The sequence below is a fragment of the Cheilinus undulatus genome, linkage group 4, assembly GCF_018320785.1.
Source record: "Cheilinus undulatus linkage group 4, ASM1832078v1, whole genome shotgun sequence".
NCBI lineage: Eukaryota > Metazoa > Chordata > Actinopteri > Labriformes > Labridae > Cheilinus > Cheilinus undulatus.
The window spans coordinates 52300017-52318462 of NC_054868.1; the positions used below are offsets into that span (position 1 = coordinate 52300017).

At 41.3% G+C, this 18446-nt stretch overlaps 1 protein-coding gene across 2 annotated transcripts in view; it reads right to left on the minus strand.

The window, feature by feature from the left end:
* Window positions 1–18446, minus strand: part of cacna1ab (calcium channel, voltage-dependent, P/Q type, alpha 1A subunit, b) — a 332264-nt gene that overhangs the window by 35275 nt on the left and 278543 nt on the right. For both annotated transcript variants that reach the window (XM_041785844.1, XM_041785845.1), the window contains exons 41-43: window positions 8147–8252; window positions 5494–5601; window positions 1134–1237 (exon numbers count right to left, since the gene is read on the minus strand). In XM_041785844.1, coding sequence (XP_041641778.1) covers window positions 1134–1237; window positions 5494–5601; window positions 8147–8252 — 318 coding nt within the window. The remainder of the gene's footprint in view (window positions 1–1133; window positions 1238–5493; window positions 5602–8146; window positions 8253–18446) is intronic.

Consider the following 18446-nt stretch of genomic DNA (forward strand, 5'->3'; position numbering starts at 1 on the left):
TGTATACTGGGACCAACACAAAAATTAAGTTAAATATCCCGACCCAGCTCCAGCTGTAGACTGACTTCATTGTTTGCACTGATTGTTTTTAATCTGTTTTAGACATTTTTGGGTGGATTCTTCCTTTAAAGTGGCAGGGCTTCATGAAGAAAAAGAGCACAATAGAGGAGAAGAGGGATGGAAATGATGGGACAAACAAAGAGGGACGCAGACTTGTGTTATGTTCTTGTGTACTGCTGATGTTGAGAGAGCCTGTAAGGACCTGTCCATTCATTCCAATGGGATGGATGCATTCAGGAACATACCAACACATATTGTATTTTCGAGGGTGTATGGTTTGAAAGGAAAACATTTCTAACATACTCTCCATCCATCAAGGCACTCCTTTGTTCTGTCCTACAAACACAGTCTCAGTTAAAAGTGCTTGCAAATCGTGACTTTTTTGCAGCTTATGCAACCTGCTGATCAAATTGGATGACTTGCTAGACGAACAGGAGGTATTGCATGAGTGGAGAGATGTTTTAGTGAGTCCACTGAAAATACAGAGACAGCGGGAGCGAGTGCATCTCAAAGGCATTCATTGACAGAGGGGGAAAGGGCACTGATGGGGGTACAGAGAGGTAAGGCCATGTGGTATCATCATCATCATCATCATCATTGTTCAAACATCATAAAGAACAAAAACCAAAGCTGTCAATCAGGTAAACCTTTGTGATATTTCTCCTCATCACCATGTTCAAACAGCCGGTGGTGAGAGGGGAAAAAAGGCGAAGCTGCAGGGATAGGAGAGGTTGCTAAATAGCCAGAGAGAGTATTTGGCTAATTGTGATTAAAACTGGCTATGAGAGCAATGAACTAAAAAAGAGAAGGGACCAAGATTTCCTGGTAGCATGCTAGTAAGGGAGCAAAACAGGCTGAGGAAAAGGTAGGGAGTCTGTTTGGGAGTGTAGCTAGGACTTTAAACTGGTTTTAAAAGCATAAGATGGGGTTTTATGCTTTTAAAACCAGGAGAAATGCAAAATTAATCCAGAGAAAGTGGTATAAACAAAAGGAGGTCTCCAAGAAGAAGAGAGAGGAAATAGGAACGAGAAGGTTTCTTTGCATTCAGGAAGTTTCTCTGGGGTGGGGTCTACCTGTTCCTCTCGAAGGGCCTGCATCTTTTTCGTCTTGCTCTGCCGGTAGTATTCCATGATCATCATGGCGGCGTAGATTTTGCCCACTGTCAAGTCTGTGGCTGCTGAAAAAATGACAAGTTAACCTGCAAGATTAGACCGGGGTGGGATGGGACCCTGAGCCGTGGGGGGGGGATGGGAGTGGGGTACAAGACACAGATTGAAACACAAAGCACCGACAAAGAGAAATTCACGGTATCATGCAGAGCACACCAGCGGTTTCAACAACTCTGTTTCAAGACTTTAGACTTCGAGTAAAAAATCTGAATAAATGTTCCTTTCTTGATTCTGTAGCTTAGTTTCTTAAATTTTTTATGCCACAGAATGACTAACAGTGATCCCCGATGAGTAACTGTCTCTTTTTCCAGAGACGTATTCCCTGCAAAGTAGTAAAATCTGAACTCCAGGTTGGCCCTACTTTTACTTTTCTTTGCAGCTTTGTCACTCTCTAGGCACCGTATGTTTTTTCCATCATGTTTGCACATCTACAAACTATTATAGGGTAGTTGAGCTCTCCACCAGCAGGGGTCGTTGTAAAACTGTCATAAGCAAAGTCCGTAATCATGCCACCAAACTTATTGGTTAGTCCTTGCCTTGAATCAAACCAGCCCTTCATAGGGGTTATGTTCTTGTTTAAAGTGGGGGTATTATCCCTTTTTTCAAGGCTTTACACCATCTCTGATACCCACGTAGTAGCTTTACATGGTTTACAGCTCAAAAACTCCTCATGTTTCTCACACTGGCAACCTGAAAAACCCTTATTTTAACCTCTGTCTGAAATGCTTCGTTTTTGCTGCTGTCTCTTCAACAACACCCCCCCCCCAATGTGGCTATGTTCACGTACTTGTAAACTTAGAATGAACCGGTCTGACTGAGTAAAATATGGCAAATTTTGATATACGTCTGTACGTGTTAGACCCGGAGTTTGACCTTGATAGTTTGGAGAGAAAGGGGGAAGAAAACCAGCAGCAGCAGCGAGCAGGACGTATCTGCTTGCCTTGTGGGAATGGTCTGCTCCGCTTTGCCAGCAGCACGGACAAACCAGTCAGCGGCTGGCCTAGAGTTGGCTAATTCCAGTCCACAGCCGGTCTAATGGTGGACTTTAATGTCAGTAAGAGGCCAGATAAAGGGGATGGACTGTTGGATGGCTGACAATGTAGACTGTAGTCTTTATAGATTACCTCAAAAAACTCAAAATAAATTTTGGAGCTGCTATGAGGCAGTAAGGCCTTGAAATGTTGAGGGGAAAGTAAAGAGTAAAATTCTTGTTTTGACGTTGGTTACCAACATCCAAAGCTTCAAATGAAACAGAGCCAAGTTGAAATGCTGGTGTACGTCAGACAAATACAATATTACAGGACGGTACAATTATTAACAAAACAGAGCCAGTAGTCTTTTCACAGGCAGATGCCTTATCTGTACTGAAACATTCTCTATTCACTATTATCTAGCCTTAACATAACGTATTTATTTCTTCTTAATCTTACAGTAAAGGAGAGGTAGCCACACCACTATGAAACAGTTAATACTTTGAGTAAACTGAGGAAAACAGGAGCTCAATTTTTTTCTAAAAACTCCGGATATATCCCCAGAGTTTGGATGGAACAGCGAACATTTAAAATCAGAAAAATACTGAGCTTTGTTTTATTCCTGAAATAGCTGAACTATGTGTTTAGTGATGTTACAATGAGCTTTTCAAAGTGGCATGGCTACGTGTTTCCAGCATTAATGTGATAAGATATATGATATATCTTATCCTCGTATTTATCATTGGGTAATAAGACATGTCGATGCATATCTTATAGCTTAACTAGCTGCCATGCTTTAGCCAAACTACTTGGCTTTATTAATGCTAAACATGCATCATTACACTGGGTCATACTCAGAATTATTGAAAAACTTTCATTCTTAACGGATATATATAAAGTCGGTAATCACAGCCTATGTGAATCTAAAATCCTACATCAACTAGTTTATTCAGTGAGTAATTCCTGTAGTGAAAAGACTTCTATAGAGGATCTTCTATAGCAGGCACCCCCTGATACCAGGACTGACTGAGGTGGTGAACAGATCAGAAGTGCAGGCATGTGTATTAAAGCAGAGTATCTGTACATCTGTGCACCTGGAGTGTATGTACGGTGTGGCGAATGCTTGAAATAATGCAGGAATACTATAATTGGTAAGGCAAGGCAAGGCAAGGCTGCAAGCTTGTATTTGATCTAATCAGGCTAGTAACGAGCATTTCACTAAAACAGAGCAGTTTATGTGCATTTTCCTAAAAAGCCAGTGCAGAGCTGGAACATTCTTAAGGCTCATTTATGCTCTCTTTACTCAACTGCAGGAACTTTTCTAAGTAACTAGAAACCTTTTGAGTAACTCTGTTTTTTGACTACAGGAACCAGGGTGTTAATTTGGATTTGGGATGGACAAATACCCCTTGAAAAGTCCCTGTTAAGTACTCTTCAAAGGTCCAGGGATGATGTAACCTGGCACGCCAGATGGATTTGTTTCACTCATCCATCTAGTAAACCTCTCATAGATGGCATTTGGGAAAGGGTAAAGCCTTTGGAAAAAAAAAAAAAAAAACTCGGAGGGTGACTGGATGAACTTTCTGTCTGTCACATCTTTACGGCCCAATCAGAGCAACAAAACACGTGACGTAGCCACTACTGAGCTGCGCCCATACTGAAGGTGTAAACTCCATATAGAACTGCATAACCTGAACCATGGCGACTGTAGACACGTCATCATCTTTGAATAGAAAACAACTCACTGCTGTTCTTTGTTCTTCTTTAAATGAAGAAACGTTGTCTGATAAAACTTAGGCTTTAGCAGCATCCATGCTAAGCTTGTTCGCCATAATTGCATCGGCGTCTTGCTGCTGCTTGTTTACGAACGACTCTGCCGTGCCTGAAAGTACTACCCCTCATCGCTGATTGGTCCTGTCACTTTCTAACTGGGCCCAAACGGTTCAGATGGGAGCTTAACAAGATGGATTCGCCGGAGAAAAACAAGGAAATGGGCGTATCCATCTGCTTTGCAAGGTCAGTGGAGACCAGCACTGATCTGCTATTCTTCAACTTCATTAATGTGATACTAAGGAGATGCTCTTGCTAAAACAACAAATAGCTACACCTGCAAAAACTCAGACATCAGTCCATCTTATTTTTTTTTTCAGAAATACCTCTGAACACTTACTTTAGGCCTCATACACCTGACTAATCTAGATAAACATCTCATTTTCAGATATTCAAAATAATTCTGGACTTGTCAGTGGCTTTTAAATACATTCAAGGATTTATTTTTTTACAATAAGTTAGTTAAACTTGTTAAGATTTGAGGTTTTTGCATGTTGTGCTTTGAAAATGTTGCAGACACCTTGTTTTTATCTGCCAAATATATTATAAAGAAAACTAACATTAAAGAGAGAATGCTCTTTAACTCTTCAACCTTGTCATGGTTTTTTAAATTGATTTTTATGGTCTTGGTCTTGTCTCGTTCTCTGTCTATCTTGGTCTCGGTTTTGACTTGGTCTTGACCCCCAAAAGTTTTGGTCTTGTCTTGGTCTCGGTACACTCTGGTGTTGGGAAAGTCTTTGTCTTAGATAGTGTGGTCTTGAGTACAACACTAGTGTGGCGTTCAATCAGATTTTGGGTTTATTGCTAAAGGGTGTACCTCAAGGCTCCACCCTAGGTCCCCTTTCTTTCTGTAGCTTTGTTAACCTCCTGCAAATATGTTTTAATTCTCAAATTCAACTTTATGCAGATGACACAGTTGACAGTTGACACTGACTCCTTCCTCCTTGACTCTGTTTTAAAGAAAAGAACTGAAGCTTAAGCCTTTTAAATGACTGTCACACAGCCCATTTTAAAGGAATGGGCAGAAAGCTCAGACTTTGTCCATTTTCGTTGTGAACGTAGAGCATAAATGAGCCTTTAATCCTCAATAGTGTGGCACTAAATGGCAGCTGCTCATCAAAAATGCAGGTGGTAAGGGTTGGCTTCTTTTATGTTGAGTCAAATATCTGCATGCTCTTGAACTTTAAGACTTGTGAACTGGATGCTGGACCATGAATCTTCATTCCCACTTCTATGAGAATCAGGCGAGTAGTTCTACACGACTGTAGATGAAGGATGTTGGAGGTCGTGGGGCTATGCCGATGTTTCCTTGTGTATGTTTATACTGTTTGTGTTTCTGCTGTAGTTGCCTGATCGGGGGATGCTAAGCAGTGAATGACACTGGTTGGTGGAAGCTGTCCTCTTGGTGAGTTGGTGATCGGACACAGATACACCACTATGCACCATTTTTTCCTTCAACTTACCCTTGTGTGGAGTAACCAGCAGGTCCAGAGTCTTCTGGGATAAGTTGGGCCAAATAGCCATCATCTCTTTCCGGAGCTCTGCGTCCATCTGGTGCTTGTCTGCACCGCCTGGGTAACCCAGCGGCCCGGAGCGTGCAAACGCATACATACAACAAACACAGGGACAGTTCATTCATCCACACATGTGCATTTAATACAGGGGATAGAAGGTTCAGGGGAGAGTGTGAGGACATAGATTTAGCCATTCAAGCATGTACACATTCACCCAAAACAAAGAGCAATAGATTAGAGTCAGAGGTCTGTCACATAATAATGCAGAGTATTCTTGTTAAAGAGAACAGCACTGAAGGGGTTAAGGTTGTTGGCCTCTTGTTGTCACATGACAATCTTCTTGCAAACATTTCACAAGAACAAGCTACCATTTTAAGAGCAGCGAAGAAGAAAATCAAAGGACCTGCTGCAGCTGTAGTTTGGAGGCAGGAACCATAAATAGTAGCCCCTTACTTTTCTTCCTCTTCACTGTTAAACTGATGCCATTCATGCCTTTTTGGCTCTGACAGAAGCATTTCTAGGGAACCTGCAACTAAGGTGAATTTTTGTGGAATTAAATCCACATGATACCTCTGGACGGTATAAGTACAGGGAAGAATAAAAATGGTACTGGAACATCTTCAATTGTTACGTCCAGGCCTGCCCACAGAATCGTCTGGGCCCCTGACAAACCCAGAGAGTGGGCGCCCCCCTCATGTGATTGACTGATATATCAGTGCATGTGTCTTAGATTAGTAGCATTGGTGCTAGCGTCCTGGCTTGCAGTTACTTTTTGGAGCTAAAAAGTGTGTCAAGCTGTTATTGGGGTCTAAGGTAGAAATCACTTACTGACCAATTTTTGCATCTTTTAACCACTTTATACCATTTCCCTCACATTTCTTGCCCCTTTTTGCCTTTATTGACAAATTTCTACCTATTTAAACCCATTTTGGCCACTTTTTAAACACTTTTCAACATTTTCCCTCCAATTTCTTGCCCCTTGAACTGTTTGACCATTTTTGCCTCTTTTAACCCATTTTTGCCCCTTTTTTTTAACTGCTTTTCACCATTTTCCTCTCATTTATTGCCCCCTGTTGCCTTTATTGACCCAGTTTTGCCTCTTTTAATCCATGTTTGCCACTTTTTAACAACTTTCCACCACTTCCTTCCTATTCCCCTCCTTTTTGCCCCCTGACCCATTTATGCCTTCTTGTAACCACTTTTCTTTTTTTTTTTTTTTTTTTACCATTTTCCACATTTTGCCCATTTCTCTCCTTGTATGCCCCATTTTTAACTGCTTTTCACCATTTTCCCTCTTATTTATTGTCCCTATTTGCCTTTCTTGACCAATTTTTGCCTCTTTAATTCCATGTTTGCTACTTTTGAACCACTTTTAACTATTTTCCCTCCTGTTTCTTGCCCCTTTTTTTCCTTTTAAAAAATATTTGCCACTTTTCATAATTTTCCATCCATTTTTGCATCTTTTTACTTTTATTGACCAATTTTTGCCTCTTTTAACCAATGTCTGCCTTTTCTTAACCACTTTACACCATTTTCCCACCTATTTGCCCCCTTTTAGCCTTTCCTCACCCATTTTTGCCTCGTTGCAACAGCTTTATTTTAACAATTCCTCCCACTTGTTCCCCATTTCTCACCTTATATGCCCCATTTTTGCCTCTTTTAACCCATTTCTGCAACTTTTTAACGACTTTTCACTATTTTCCCTCCCATTTCTTGCCCCCTTTTGCCTTTTTGGAGCCCTTTTTATATCTTGTAAATAATATTTGCCACTATTAACAAATTTCCCATATTTTTTGTCCCTTTTTTGCCCTTCTTGACCAATTTTTGCCTTTTTTAATCCATGTTTGCCACTTTTAAACCACTTAACTATTTTACCTCCTGTTTCATGCCCCTTTTTGCCTTTCCTGTGCTTTTCTTGTGTCATTTAAATAATAAATGCCATATTTCACAATTTCCCCATCCATTTTTGCCCCTTTTTGCAGTTCTTGACCCATTTGTGCATCGTTTGACCAATTTTTGCCACTTTTTCATCGCTTTTCACCATTTTCCCTCTGATTTTTGTTGCCCCTTTTTGCTTTACTTGGCCCATTTTTGCCCCTCAAACCCATTTTTGCCTCTTTATAACCACTTCCCACCATTTTCCCACCATGTTGCCCCCTTATTGCCTTTCCTGACCAAAGTTTTGCTTCAAAGTAACAGCTTTACACCATTTCTTTCCTATTTTCATAAAGTCTGACATTACTTTATAAATGTTTTAGTTGATTTTCCCATGCACAGTAACATTTGCAAAAAAGGGAATTCTGGTTTAAGAAAAGTGGTTTATACTTTTTAATTAGGCTGAATTGTACTACAGCAAACATTAAGTTCAGTTTTTTTTTTTTGTTGCTTTGACAAGAGTGGTTATTATTCAGGTTAAAAATTGAATATGTTTATTTCAGGATAACTTCATATGGGCCCCCATTTGGCTGAGCCCCAGAAAGCTCTCCCCTTTATCTTCCTTATCCTCCACCAAAGAAATGCCTACAGTAAGAACGTCAGACATCCCAGTGGGAGCAGAGCTGAACAGAAAGCATAAAATAATAATAGTTCTTTGGGGCCGTACCCTTGGCTATCTTGATATCCAATGCCGTCCTGATCAGAGCCATGAGTGTGGAGTTAAAATGCACCGTGTTATCTTCTGCAACCGGTAGATCCATGCGCAGCAGCCTCTGTGGAGAGCCAGTCAGGATGAGAGGATGAGAAAGGTACATGTCCTTGCTTAGTCTTGCATGCCTGAACCTCCAGGAAAGGGGACGGGGGAAGGGGGAAGGGACAGAGTTGAGAGAGCTCCATAGACAACAGCCAGTTTGAGTTGGATTTGTCCAGGTTTGATTAAAGTTCTCTGAGTCAAGAATGACGTGGAGTGTCACTGTGATTCTTTCATCTTTGACCGAATCAGGGACCTTCAACTCTTGGTACTTGAAAATCATAAGTGACTCTTTTAACTTTAGGTGTCAGGTCCACTGCTCGTTACTTTTGTTAGCCATGATTTTTAAAGAGAAAGGAAAGACACTTAAGTCCCTGCATCTCCTGTTTTTCCAATGATACTCTACGAGACAGCACAACTATCCAATGAGGGCCATCTGCTGCTAAGCAACCGTGAGAGCCGAGAACCACAAGGAAGAACAATCGGAGCCAAAATGACCTCCGACCCAACCTGTGCCCATGTTCCCTAAATGTGTGAATGCATTGGCGCATTTACACATCTTTTTATTACACACATATAAAAATATAACAGTACACATACACCGACCACCCACCCCAGTCCAACCCCGACATCCCTCCATGTCCCCACTAACACAGATTGATTTGCAGACTGCAATTAAGGGCGCTTAATTGGAGTCCTTTCGAGACAAAATAGGTCCACTGGAGAACAATAACAGTATCACTGGAGTAATTGTGCCATTTTTCAGGAGACTGCTGTTGTTTAAAGTTACTTTGGCATCTGCTATAGAGCTCCCCCTACCCATAAGGAGGTTCCCTGTCTTAACATGTCTAAACCAGGTAAAACCAATGGAGAAACCTGTGGATAGAACGGAACAAGCTGGGCCACCTGGCGCCGCTTGGCGTTCCTATCCCGACCAGTTGGGATCCATCGAGTTTACCTACGAACATGAGCGTTGGGCACTAACAATGGCAAGCACAGCAGTACGATGATCGTGAGGTTGTGTTCGTGCTTGTGTGTTCCTGAGTGTGTGAGAGTGTCGGGCATGCCCGTAGCCTGATGTGCAGGAGGCGGAGGGCATCGGCCAACATCCACAGCGCTCGGCAGGCAACAGGCAGGCAGGTAGGCTCGATGTCGCCTATAGCCATGCGACAAAGAGTACGAGGGTGGCATGCAAAACCACGAAACACACCCTTAGAAAAATCCCCGGACACACAGAGCATGCAGCATGCCTTAACTTCACCCCAAATTATCCCGTTTCCCATCCACCCGACCCACTACCACTGGACTTCCCTAAAAATCCACTTTCACAACACAAGCAGCCGTGCATCCGCGCAAAGAGAGTATCCTCAATCCAACTGGATTGATCCTAATATTCATTTCATATCTTTTTTTTTTCCTCTACACATTTAGGTTCCCTTAAAGTCAAATTTATCATCAATAATAGAATTCACATCAAGTCAAGATCTCTCTCAATGCCAAACGGGTGCAGTGTCTTAAGGGGTTGTCAGAGTTAGAGAGGATTAGAGTTGTGGCATTCCCTGAAAGAAGAAAAAAATCATAAGGAAGATCAAAAAGATGATTGACGTTTCTTTCTGTTTTTGTTTGAACCAACCAGACTTTATAAAAGTGAAGGGTAAGGGGGAGGGGGGTCTATCGAGGGTAGGGACAGCGGTTAGTTCAGCTAAAGTAGGCGACTCTAGGCTTTGGTATGAGATGTGGTTACAGTTATATAGGGGAGGGCTGAGAATGAGGAGGGAGAGGAGGGTGGTGAAACACTGAAAGATTCAAAAAGGATCAAGAGATTGTGGTTCAACTAATAAAGAGAAGAAGCTTAGTCAGTACGTTTACATGTCATTGGACAAGATTAAATTATGAGGAAGTCCGACTAAAACAGGACTTTTAAAATACACTTCAACATGTTACAGCTGTTCCAGATTGGTGGTAGCTGTGTAACAGCTGTGTCACGGCTTGATTTTCATTTCAGCATGGTAACAAGTCAGGGCTTTCAAACGGTGCCCTGAGAAACTTGACAACAGAAGGCTTGTCTATAGTTTTTGGCTTCCAGTTGGTTGTTTGATTTGATCATCAGTGAGCTTTCATTGGAGTCAAAACATTATTCTATAATTATTTCACAGCAGTCATCCTCTAAAGCAGTGGTTCTAACCTGGGAGTCGCAAAACACTACGAAGAGGTCGCCAGATGCCTTAAAAAATGAAGAATACTTTTGAAATGCTTTTTTTAATCTATTTTGCACAATTTTGACACATTTTAGCCACTTTAGTCCATTTCTGCCCAATTTTAACCCATTTTCGTCCCTTTCTACCAAAATTTTTTGCCCATTTTAACACATTTTTGCCACTCTAAACCTGTTTTTATCAATTTGAAACCCTTCACACCAATTTTTACTGCCTGTTTTGCCATTTCTAAACAAATTCTTGCCACTTTCCATATATTGTTGCCTCTGTTGACCCGTTCTTGCCACTATCAACCCTTTTTGTAATCACATTTTACACCCGTTTTTGCCCATTTCAGTGCTTAACAAATTTATTAGACCACCTGTCTCAAAGACCATCCAGCATCATGAAGTGCTCTGATGCGGACTCTTTCATTTTCAGTGAGCTCTCCATGTTTTACCATTTTGAACAGGAATGAGGAATTTCAGACTGAATTCACCCAAATTTGAGCCGGTTCACTGGGCTTCTCTGAGAAGTCAGAAGTGAATCAAGCATAACATTCAAGCACTAAAACTCATTTTTCTCTTCAGGAATGCAAGTAAATAACTATAATTTGACATATTAATCGAGAAATATTACTGTGCTTTACTATTTTTTCAGTTTTGTTGTAAATCAGTAAATTTGAAAATTCATGGATAACAATAATGACTATATTTTAGCATTAAAAATATCATTTGGGTTAAAGAGCTTCTACATATTGGTGTATTAACCATTGCAAAAACGAAAAAAATGATTTTGGTAATTACCAATGCTGTTAATTTAGGGCAGCTGTGGCATAAACCTGACTTTGGGTGGTGGTCTAATAAATTTGTTAAGCACTGTATATGTCTATCTAATTTTACAATGGACCCTGATTCTCCTGACCTCCATGGGCTCCCAGTTTGGCTGGGCCCCAGAAAGCTCTCCCATGTGTCCTCCCATATGGGCAGCCCTGTCTCCACATGACTATTCTTGATTGTGCATGGCTGTGTTCTGCCACCTTCAGGTACAGTGGGGGTCCCCGGTCTCTGGCACCTCTATTTTGGGGGTTGCAGGCTGAAAAGTTTGAGAACCCCTACTCCAAAGAACTGAGAACAAAACCTCCACAATTCAACACAAAGATGCAGGGTTTTGTTTGTATTGAAGTAGAACTACGATTGCACTACAACCTGTTATATTCACCTGACTGCAAATATGCTTTAAGTCCCTTTATCATCCCATTAAAATTATGCTAGTGTCTGTTTCAGACAGTTTGAGAGAAGAGAAAAGAGACGTTGATGTCTCCTGGTCCCTAAAAGTCCTCTGACACATCCCAGCCTATGGGACATAGAGATAGCTACCTCTAGATCAGCATAATTATCATCGTATAATGCTATAGAACAGAATTTTTTACTCCCAGTGAGAGAACAGAGAGCCACACTTACCATGTCTTAGCAGACATATGTATTCACATGAGCAGGAAATGTCACAGGCCAGATAAACACAGTAGGCTTACACTTTTGGTGAGTGCTTTTCGAAGTAAAAGCCAAGTTTAGCATTTTTGTTCTGTGACAGTTTGGATGGATTTATTTGTAAAGGGTTCATCTAAATTTTTCTCTACTCAGGTATACGATGAATGGCCTCTTGTGGGGAGATAATTGAGTTTAAACTCAAAATAAGCACACATGCTCTTGATGGCATGAACCAGAGATGGTGCTGCAAACATTTAGCCAGTCTGAAATGGGCATCAGTCTGACAAAAATTGCACCAAATCAAGTTTTCGTCAATTTCTCATCATGCAGTTGGGGACTGCTTTACTCTTGCATGTTTAACACTTCAATAGCACCCAAACTGGCATTCTGGGCATGCTCCATAGCATCTGCGCTGGGCTTAGACCTCGAAGTCAAACAGCATAAATGCTAAGCGCAACTAAAATCACATGGTCATCTCCCTTTGTATATTTCTATAATCTAGGGCAGGGGTCATCAAGTATATTTGCACAAGGGCCAGATTTATTCTTGACAGAATCTCTGGGGGCCAGACTTCCAAATAAAGAAAAATTAAATCAATATTTTGTTCTGATTAACATATTATTTTATTAGTATTTTCTTTCAAAACGCAGGACATTTTTAGGCATTACCAGTGAGATATATCCCACTATATAACGCCGTAGACCACAAGGAGACAGGCATGCCCACAGAATTGGCTGGGCTCCTGAAAATCCCAGAGAATGGGCCCTCAACAATTATGATTTAGCGCCAATATGAACTCATGTTTAACACTTTACACTACTTCACTGCTTCATTCTGCCATTTCTGCAACATTTTGTGTCATGTTTAGCCAATTTCTGCTATTTAATCACTCTTTAACCCACTTTTCTGCAGTTTCTCTACTTTGCCATTGGCTATTTTTTCACCGTTTTGCCACTATTGACAAATTTTTGGCAGTTTTTGCTGTTTTATCACTCTTTAACCCACTTTCCTGCCTTTTTACTACTTTGCCATTGGCTATATTTGCACCATTTTGCCACTTTTAACCCATTTTTGATACTTTGTGACCATTTTTGCCTCTATAACCCAACTTTTTGCCATTCTTTAACTCCTTCAAACCACTTTTCTTGCCTGTCTTATCTCTCCTTTTGCCATTTTTCCCCTTTTTGTCTATTTTTGCCACTTTTGATTACTTTTGTCACCATTTTTGCCACTTATCACCTAATTTTGATTTACTTTTGCCCCTTTTATCCTTAAAAACTAATGGTTTGCCACATTTTAACCTCTTCTCACCACTTTTCTTGCAAGTTTATGTCCCTTTGTGCCACTCCTTAATGGAAATAAGGTTGGGAACCACTGATCTAGGGAGATACCACGCAATACTCAGTTAAAGCCTGGGGCTTGTACGAGGTGTTGGAGCTGTAACGTCGTCCATGTTTAAACCATGTGATTAGCCGCTTGCTAACTCGTTAGCATGGCCAACTGGAAGAACATCCAGTTGTAACTGGCTGAAAGATAGCAAGTCTCCCCCTACTGTAGAGTTGAGCATACTTCTGTCAATAAATTGATTTTGGGACAAGGATGGCAGTCAAGTTAAATATCTTTTTAAGATTCTTTGGGGGCTTTTTGTAGCAGATGGTGAAATGACATGTGGGAAAGGAGCAACAGGCTGGACTTGAACCGAGGCAGCCTCAGGACATGGGGTGTAACGGAATTGCAAGGCCATCCACATCCTGTTCAGTTTAAAGATCTGAACTGACTCAACTGTGCATGTAAACGTACTGAGAATTGTAGTAGATAGAAAAGAAAGAGAGAAGAGGGGCTGAAACTACAGAACAAGACAAAAGATAAAGACAAGGACTAAAAACAACAGACATATTTTAACTGAGATGAGGTCAGTTTAGAAAACAAGGTTTTGTAGCAAAGCACACTTATCAAATTGCTTTTTCCAGAAAGTGTGAGGCAAAGTGTCCACCAAAAGGAAAGTCAAAAACCTTCGATTCATTAGGGCTATAAGGTTCAAAGACGTCTAAACTTCCCATTTTCCATTCTGATGGAAAAAAATGCAAAAAAAGAGGACTTTCTGATCTTAAAGGGTCCTTCCGTCTTTTTCAGTGAAATCGTACCAATGAATACTGGAAGGCTTTGATGGCTGAAGTATGGGATGGGGACCACTGCCAATACATTCTTGAAAAAAAAAGAGGAGAACTTAAAAGAAGAGAAGTAGAGACAGAGCTGGCTGAAGGATGCTATGAAGGAATGAAGATGGCTGACAGATGAGTGGATGTAGAGGTAGAAAGACAGAGGAATGATAGACTGAGAGAAGCTGGAGAGAACAAAAAGAGTCCAGACTTAAGGAAAGTCAGAAAGAAGAAAGCAAAGCAGAAAAAAATAACATTTTTAAAAGACAGAAGAAAGAGGCACTGACATCCAGATTCAATCAAACTTTTGCCCTGTGGACTTTTTCAAACCTGATTAAAGTTCTGTTCAGTATTAAAGCCATACTCCTTTTTGAAACTATTGTCCAGTTAGTTTGACTTAGAAGCTACTGTTTCAAGGAGAAAAGCTACATATTATTGCTATATAATGAGCACTGGCTAACGCGAACATAGAGAAATCAAGACAGGATTTAACTGTCGTGGTTTTGTGGCAAAGATATGGAGACCTGTAAGATCCTGTAAAATGTGGCGAAATTGATATTCTCAGTTGCCACCTACCATCTACCTACCGCCTCAACCAGGGACAAACCTGGGTTATACTTCTACACCAAGAGTTGCTCTGCCATAAATCGGGCAGAGGCCCGGTCCCTCTACGTGGCTAGGGCAGTTGCAGGTGGCTTCTGGCACCTTGGTCCCCTAACCTCCAATTTCCACATAGGACGACTGCGCCGCGCACTGAAGCGCTGCGGGTTTTTTCCGACCGAAGGCCTGCAACATTGCCCACTTGAAGTGAGTCCAACGCACCCCTGCTGGTCTGTAGAGCTGGCTGTGGAAATGCTCTGATAGACTAAAGAGCGGGATGTGCTCTGCAGTACGATTCGCCAGCGGTCTGCGGCGCGTTCACTGTATGTGGAAATTGGAGGAAAGTATAGTCATGTGCATAAGTTTAAGGCATGAAGGGCCTGTTGTGCCACAACCCAGGGTTGGAGAGGGCAGCCAGAGTCAAGCTCGATAAATGTTGACACACGTGTTGCCAAGGTCAAGCTCGATGGCGTCTCTTTGTTATCTGGGCCAGAAGACCTCCACAGGGAGGGGACAAGGAGGCATCCTGAAAAGGATCATGCCTGAACCACCTCAACTGGCTCCTTTCAAGGTAAATGAGTAGCAGCACTACTTCTAGCTTCCTTCAGATATCCAAACCCCTCACCTTCTCTGAGGCTGAGTCCAGACATTCTCCTGAGGAATCTAATTATGACCACTTGAACCCCCGATCTCATTCTTTTGATTACCCAAAGCTCATGACTGCAGGTAAGGGTTTGAATGAAGACCGACTGGTAAATTGAGAGCCTTCAGTGCCATGATGGTACAGCACAACTTCTGCAACACTGCTGATGCTGCACCAATCCACCTGTTGATGAATAAGACCCCGAGATGCTTTCACCTGAGGCAGAGATCCACTACACACCCGAACTGCGCAATCCACCATCTTCTGGCAGAGAACCATGGCCTTGGGGTTGAAGGTGCTGACCCTCACCTCAACTGCTTCAGCCACAAACTGCCCCAGCGCATGCTAGAGTTCCCTAGAAGTCAACATACACTGGAATCATGCCTGACTTTGTGCCTAGAATGCGAACACAGCTTTCACTTCAGTTATACAGGGACCTGATGGCTCGCTGCAACGGCCCTTGGACCCCATATTCCCATTGTACCCTTCACATTAACCCCCATGGGACACGGTCTCAAACCTTCTCCAAGTCCACAAAACACATGTAGACTCCCCTTTTATAAAAATAGGAACCACCACCCCAGTCACCCCAGAGCAGTCCTGAGTGTTGTAACCAACAACTCAAGCCAGACCACCAAAAGACATCGAAGAAGAATACTTCTGAAAATGGTGCAACTTTGTGAGGAAATCGTGTGCAAATGCATTACAAAATATCAACATACATACAGTAAATCACGCTGGCTTTCCAGGGTGCAACAGGAACTGAATGATACTTGCACTGCCATGAAGGAAAACTGGAGGTCTGTATCGTTTAAAGGGACAAGAGGTGAGCCTTTTATTTGTTGCTTAGACAGGGCAACCAATGATCTTTTCGATTCTATTGAATCTGGATGTTGATGAGACAGGGAATGACAGAAAGGATACAAAGATTGTGACACCACCGAGGTGGAGAGAAAGAGTGGACAAGACAAACGACAGCTGATTCTGAAATTCTCGACCCGAACTCTTTACCCTGGTGGTCTGAGGCACAAAGAGAACCCAAAGAAACTCAAGAATCCTTCGGTGTCAAAGCAAATGAAAAGGGCCAGACCTTTCTAGACAAATTGGTATGCATTCTTATCATTTGTGTGATCACAGCTTGATTGTGTATGACAATGTTGGCATGTGTATGTGTGCGCTGAAGTGCCATCCACAGGAGTAAGAGACGCAGAGGACTGAAGACAGACAACCTTTCCGGTCCTTCTGTACCCGCATCGTAAGCAATATACTTGCACAATGTGGGTATATCCCTGGTTGATGTAGTCTCATTGAAGTCCAAATGTTGGCTTCTTTACTACAGGTTTCCACTGCATACAACAAATTATTTTCTTTGGAAATATGGTACTATAAGAAAGCTAATGAAAAAGTATCAGATATGATCACAAGTAAGTGTTTGTCCTTTATCAACAGGATGATTTTTTGTAAATAATTTGCAACATACAAGAGGTAAGGGTTTCGGGTTAAGGTTAGGGGTTATGGGTTATGGAAAATCTAACCTGAAAATGTAGTAGTCATACATTTTCTTCAGTAGCATTGGAAGCATTGTTTCCTCAGATAAAATACACCCACTGGCCACTTTATTAGGTCACATCTTTAACTGCTTTTTACTATAAATATCAAACCAGCCAATCACATGGCAGCAACCTATGCATTTAGTTATGGTCAAGACGATGTGCTTAAGTTCAAACCGAGAGTCAGAACTAGAAAGAGAGGGGATTCATTGAGCGTACCGTTGTTATTGGTCAGAGTCTTTTACAAACTGCTCATCTGCTGGGACTTTTGGGTTTTTCATTCCATCAAAACTGTCTCTATGGATTACAGAAAATGGAGAGAAAATATCACGCAAACGGCAGTTCTCTAGGCCAAAACACAACAAAGCTGGCGTTGTCAGCAGGATCCTTGCAAATGCTTGATAAAATCCAATCTAAGAAATGAAATATTTTCTTGGTTTTAAATGTGTAAATTAAGCAGTTCAGTCAATCTTTATGATGGTCTGAAGGATGTTTAAACTGATGCATATTTTTGGAGAGCCTAAGGCACATTTTCATCTTTGGTGGACAATAAAAGTTTGATACTATTCTCACCTAAAACAAAAGGAATCTGAGTTGTCTAGATTCCATGTCTGTCATCAGCAGATCCATCTATCAAAGCTTCCTGCTGATAAGCTTCTTCCCGGTCTGCAAATGACTGTCTAATTTAAAGAGAAAGAGGTATAATTTAGCTGAAGCAACTACAGGCCTGGAAACATGGCTAGATCAGATGCAGCCATATCAGAAGTTTTATAAGAACTGGACAACATTTTCAATTAAAAAAAAACAGGAAAGAAACGATCTGAAAGCATTTCCTGGAAGAAAAGATGCTTTCACTTGTCTCCCGGCTGGCAAAAGTTTAATTTACCAAGTAACTCCACGGGTAGGGAACTGTGTAATGACACGGCAATGGCTGTCTGTTGATTTTGGGTTACGTAGTGTACTCCTCAGGGTGGCACATGCCTACTGTAACCTAGGGGTGTAACAGCTCACGGAGGTCATGGTTCATTTCGTGTATCGGTTTTGGGGTTAATGGTTGAGGTGTAAGAAAGGAACGCAAAGTTCTGAATTTAAAGGTGTGATTCTAGATTTCCCCTGTTAATGACTATCAAGCTGACAGTGGTGTAGCTTACACTTTTATCCTTCCGGTGTTATTGAGAATAGGGCTGAACGATTTTGGGAAATAATCTAATTGCGATTTTTCCCCCCAATATTGCGATGGCGATTTGATACGTGATTGTTCCTTAACTTTCTTTCATTCCTTAACTAGGGCTGAATAATTCTTTAAAAATATGGCATTCTGATGATTTTGTCTCGTATTGCCAGCTGGATATGAAATGTTGCATCAAAGGGGTTTTGTCATTCTCATATTTAATAAGAAAAAATGTACAAAAATTAAGAAAGTAGGATTTTATTGTTGACTATTGTAAAAAAAATGGCACTCTAATGACTGAATGATACGTCATGCAAAACATCTCTGCTGCAAAAATATTTAAATCAGGTATTTTAACACAAATTTCAGGTCAAAGAAATATTTCACTTTTGTGATTTGAAAATTGCA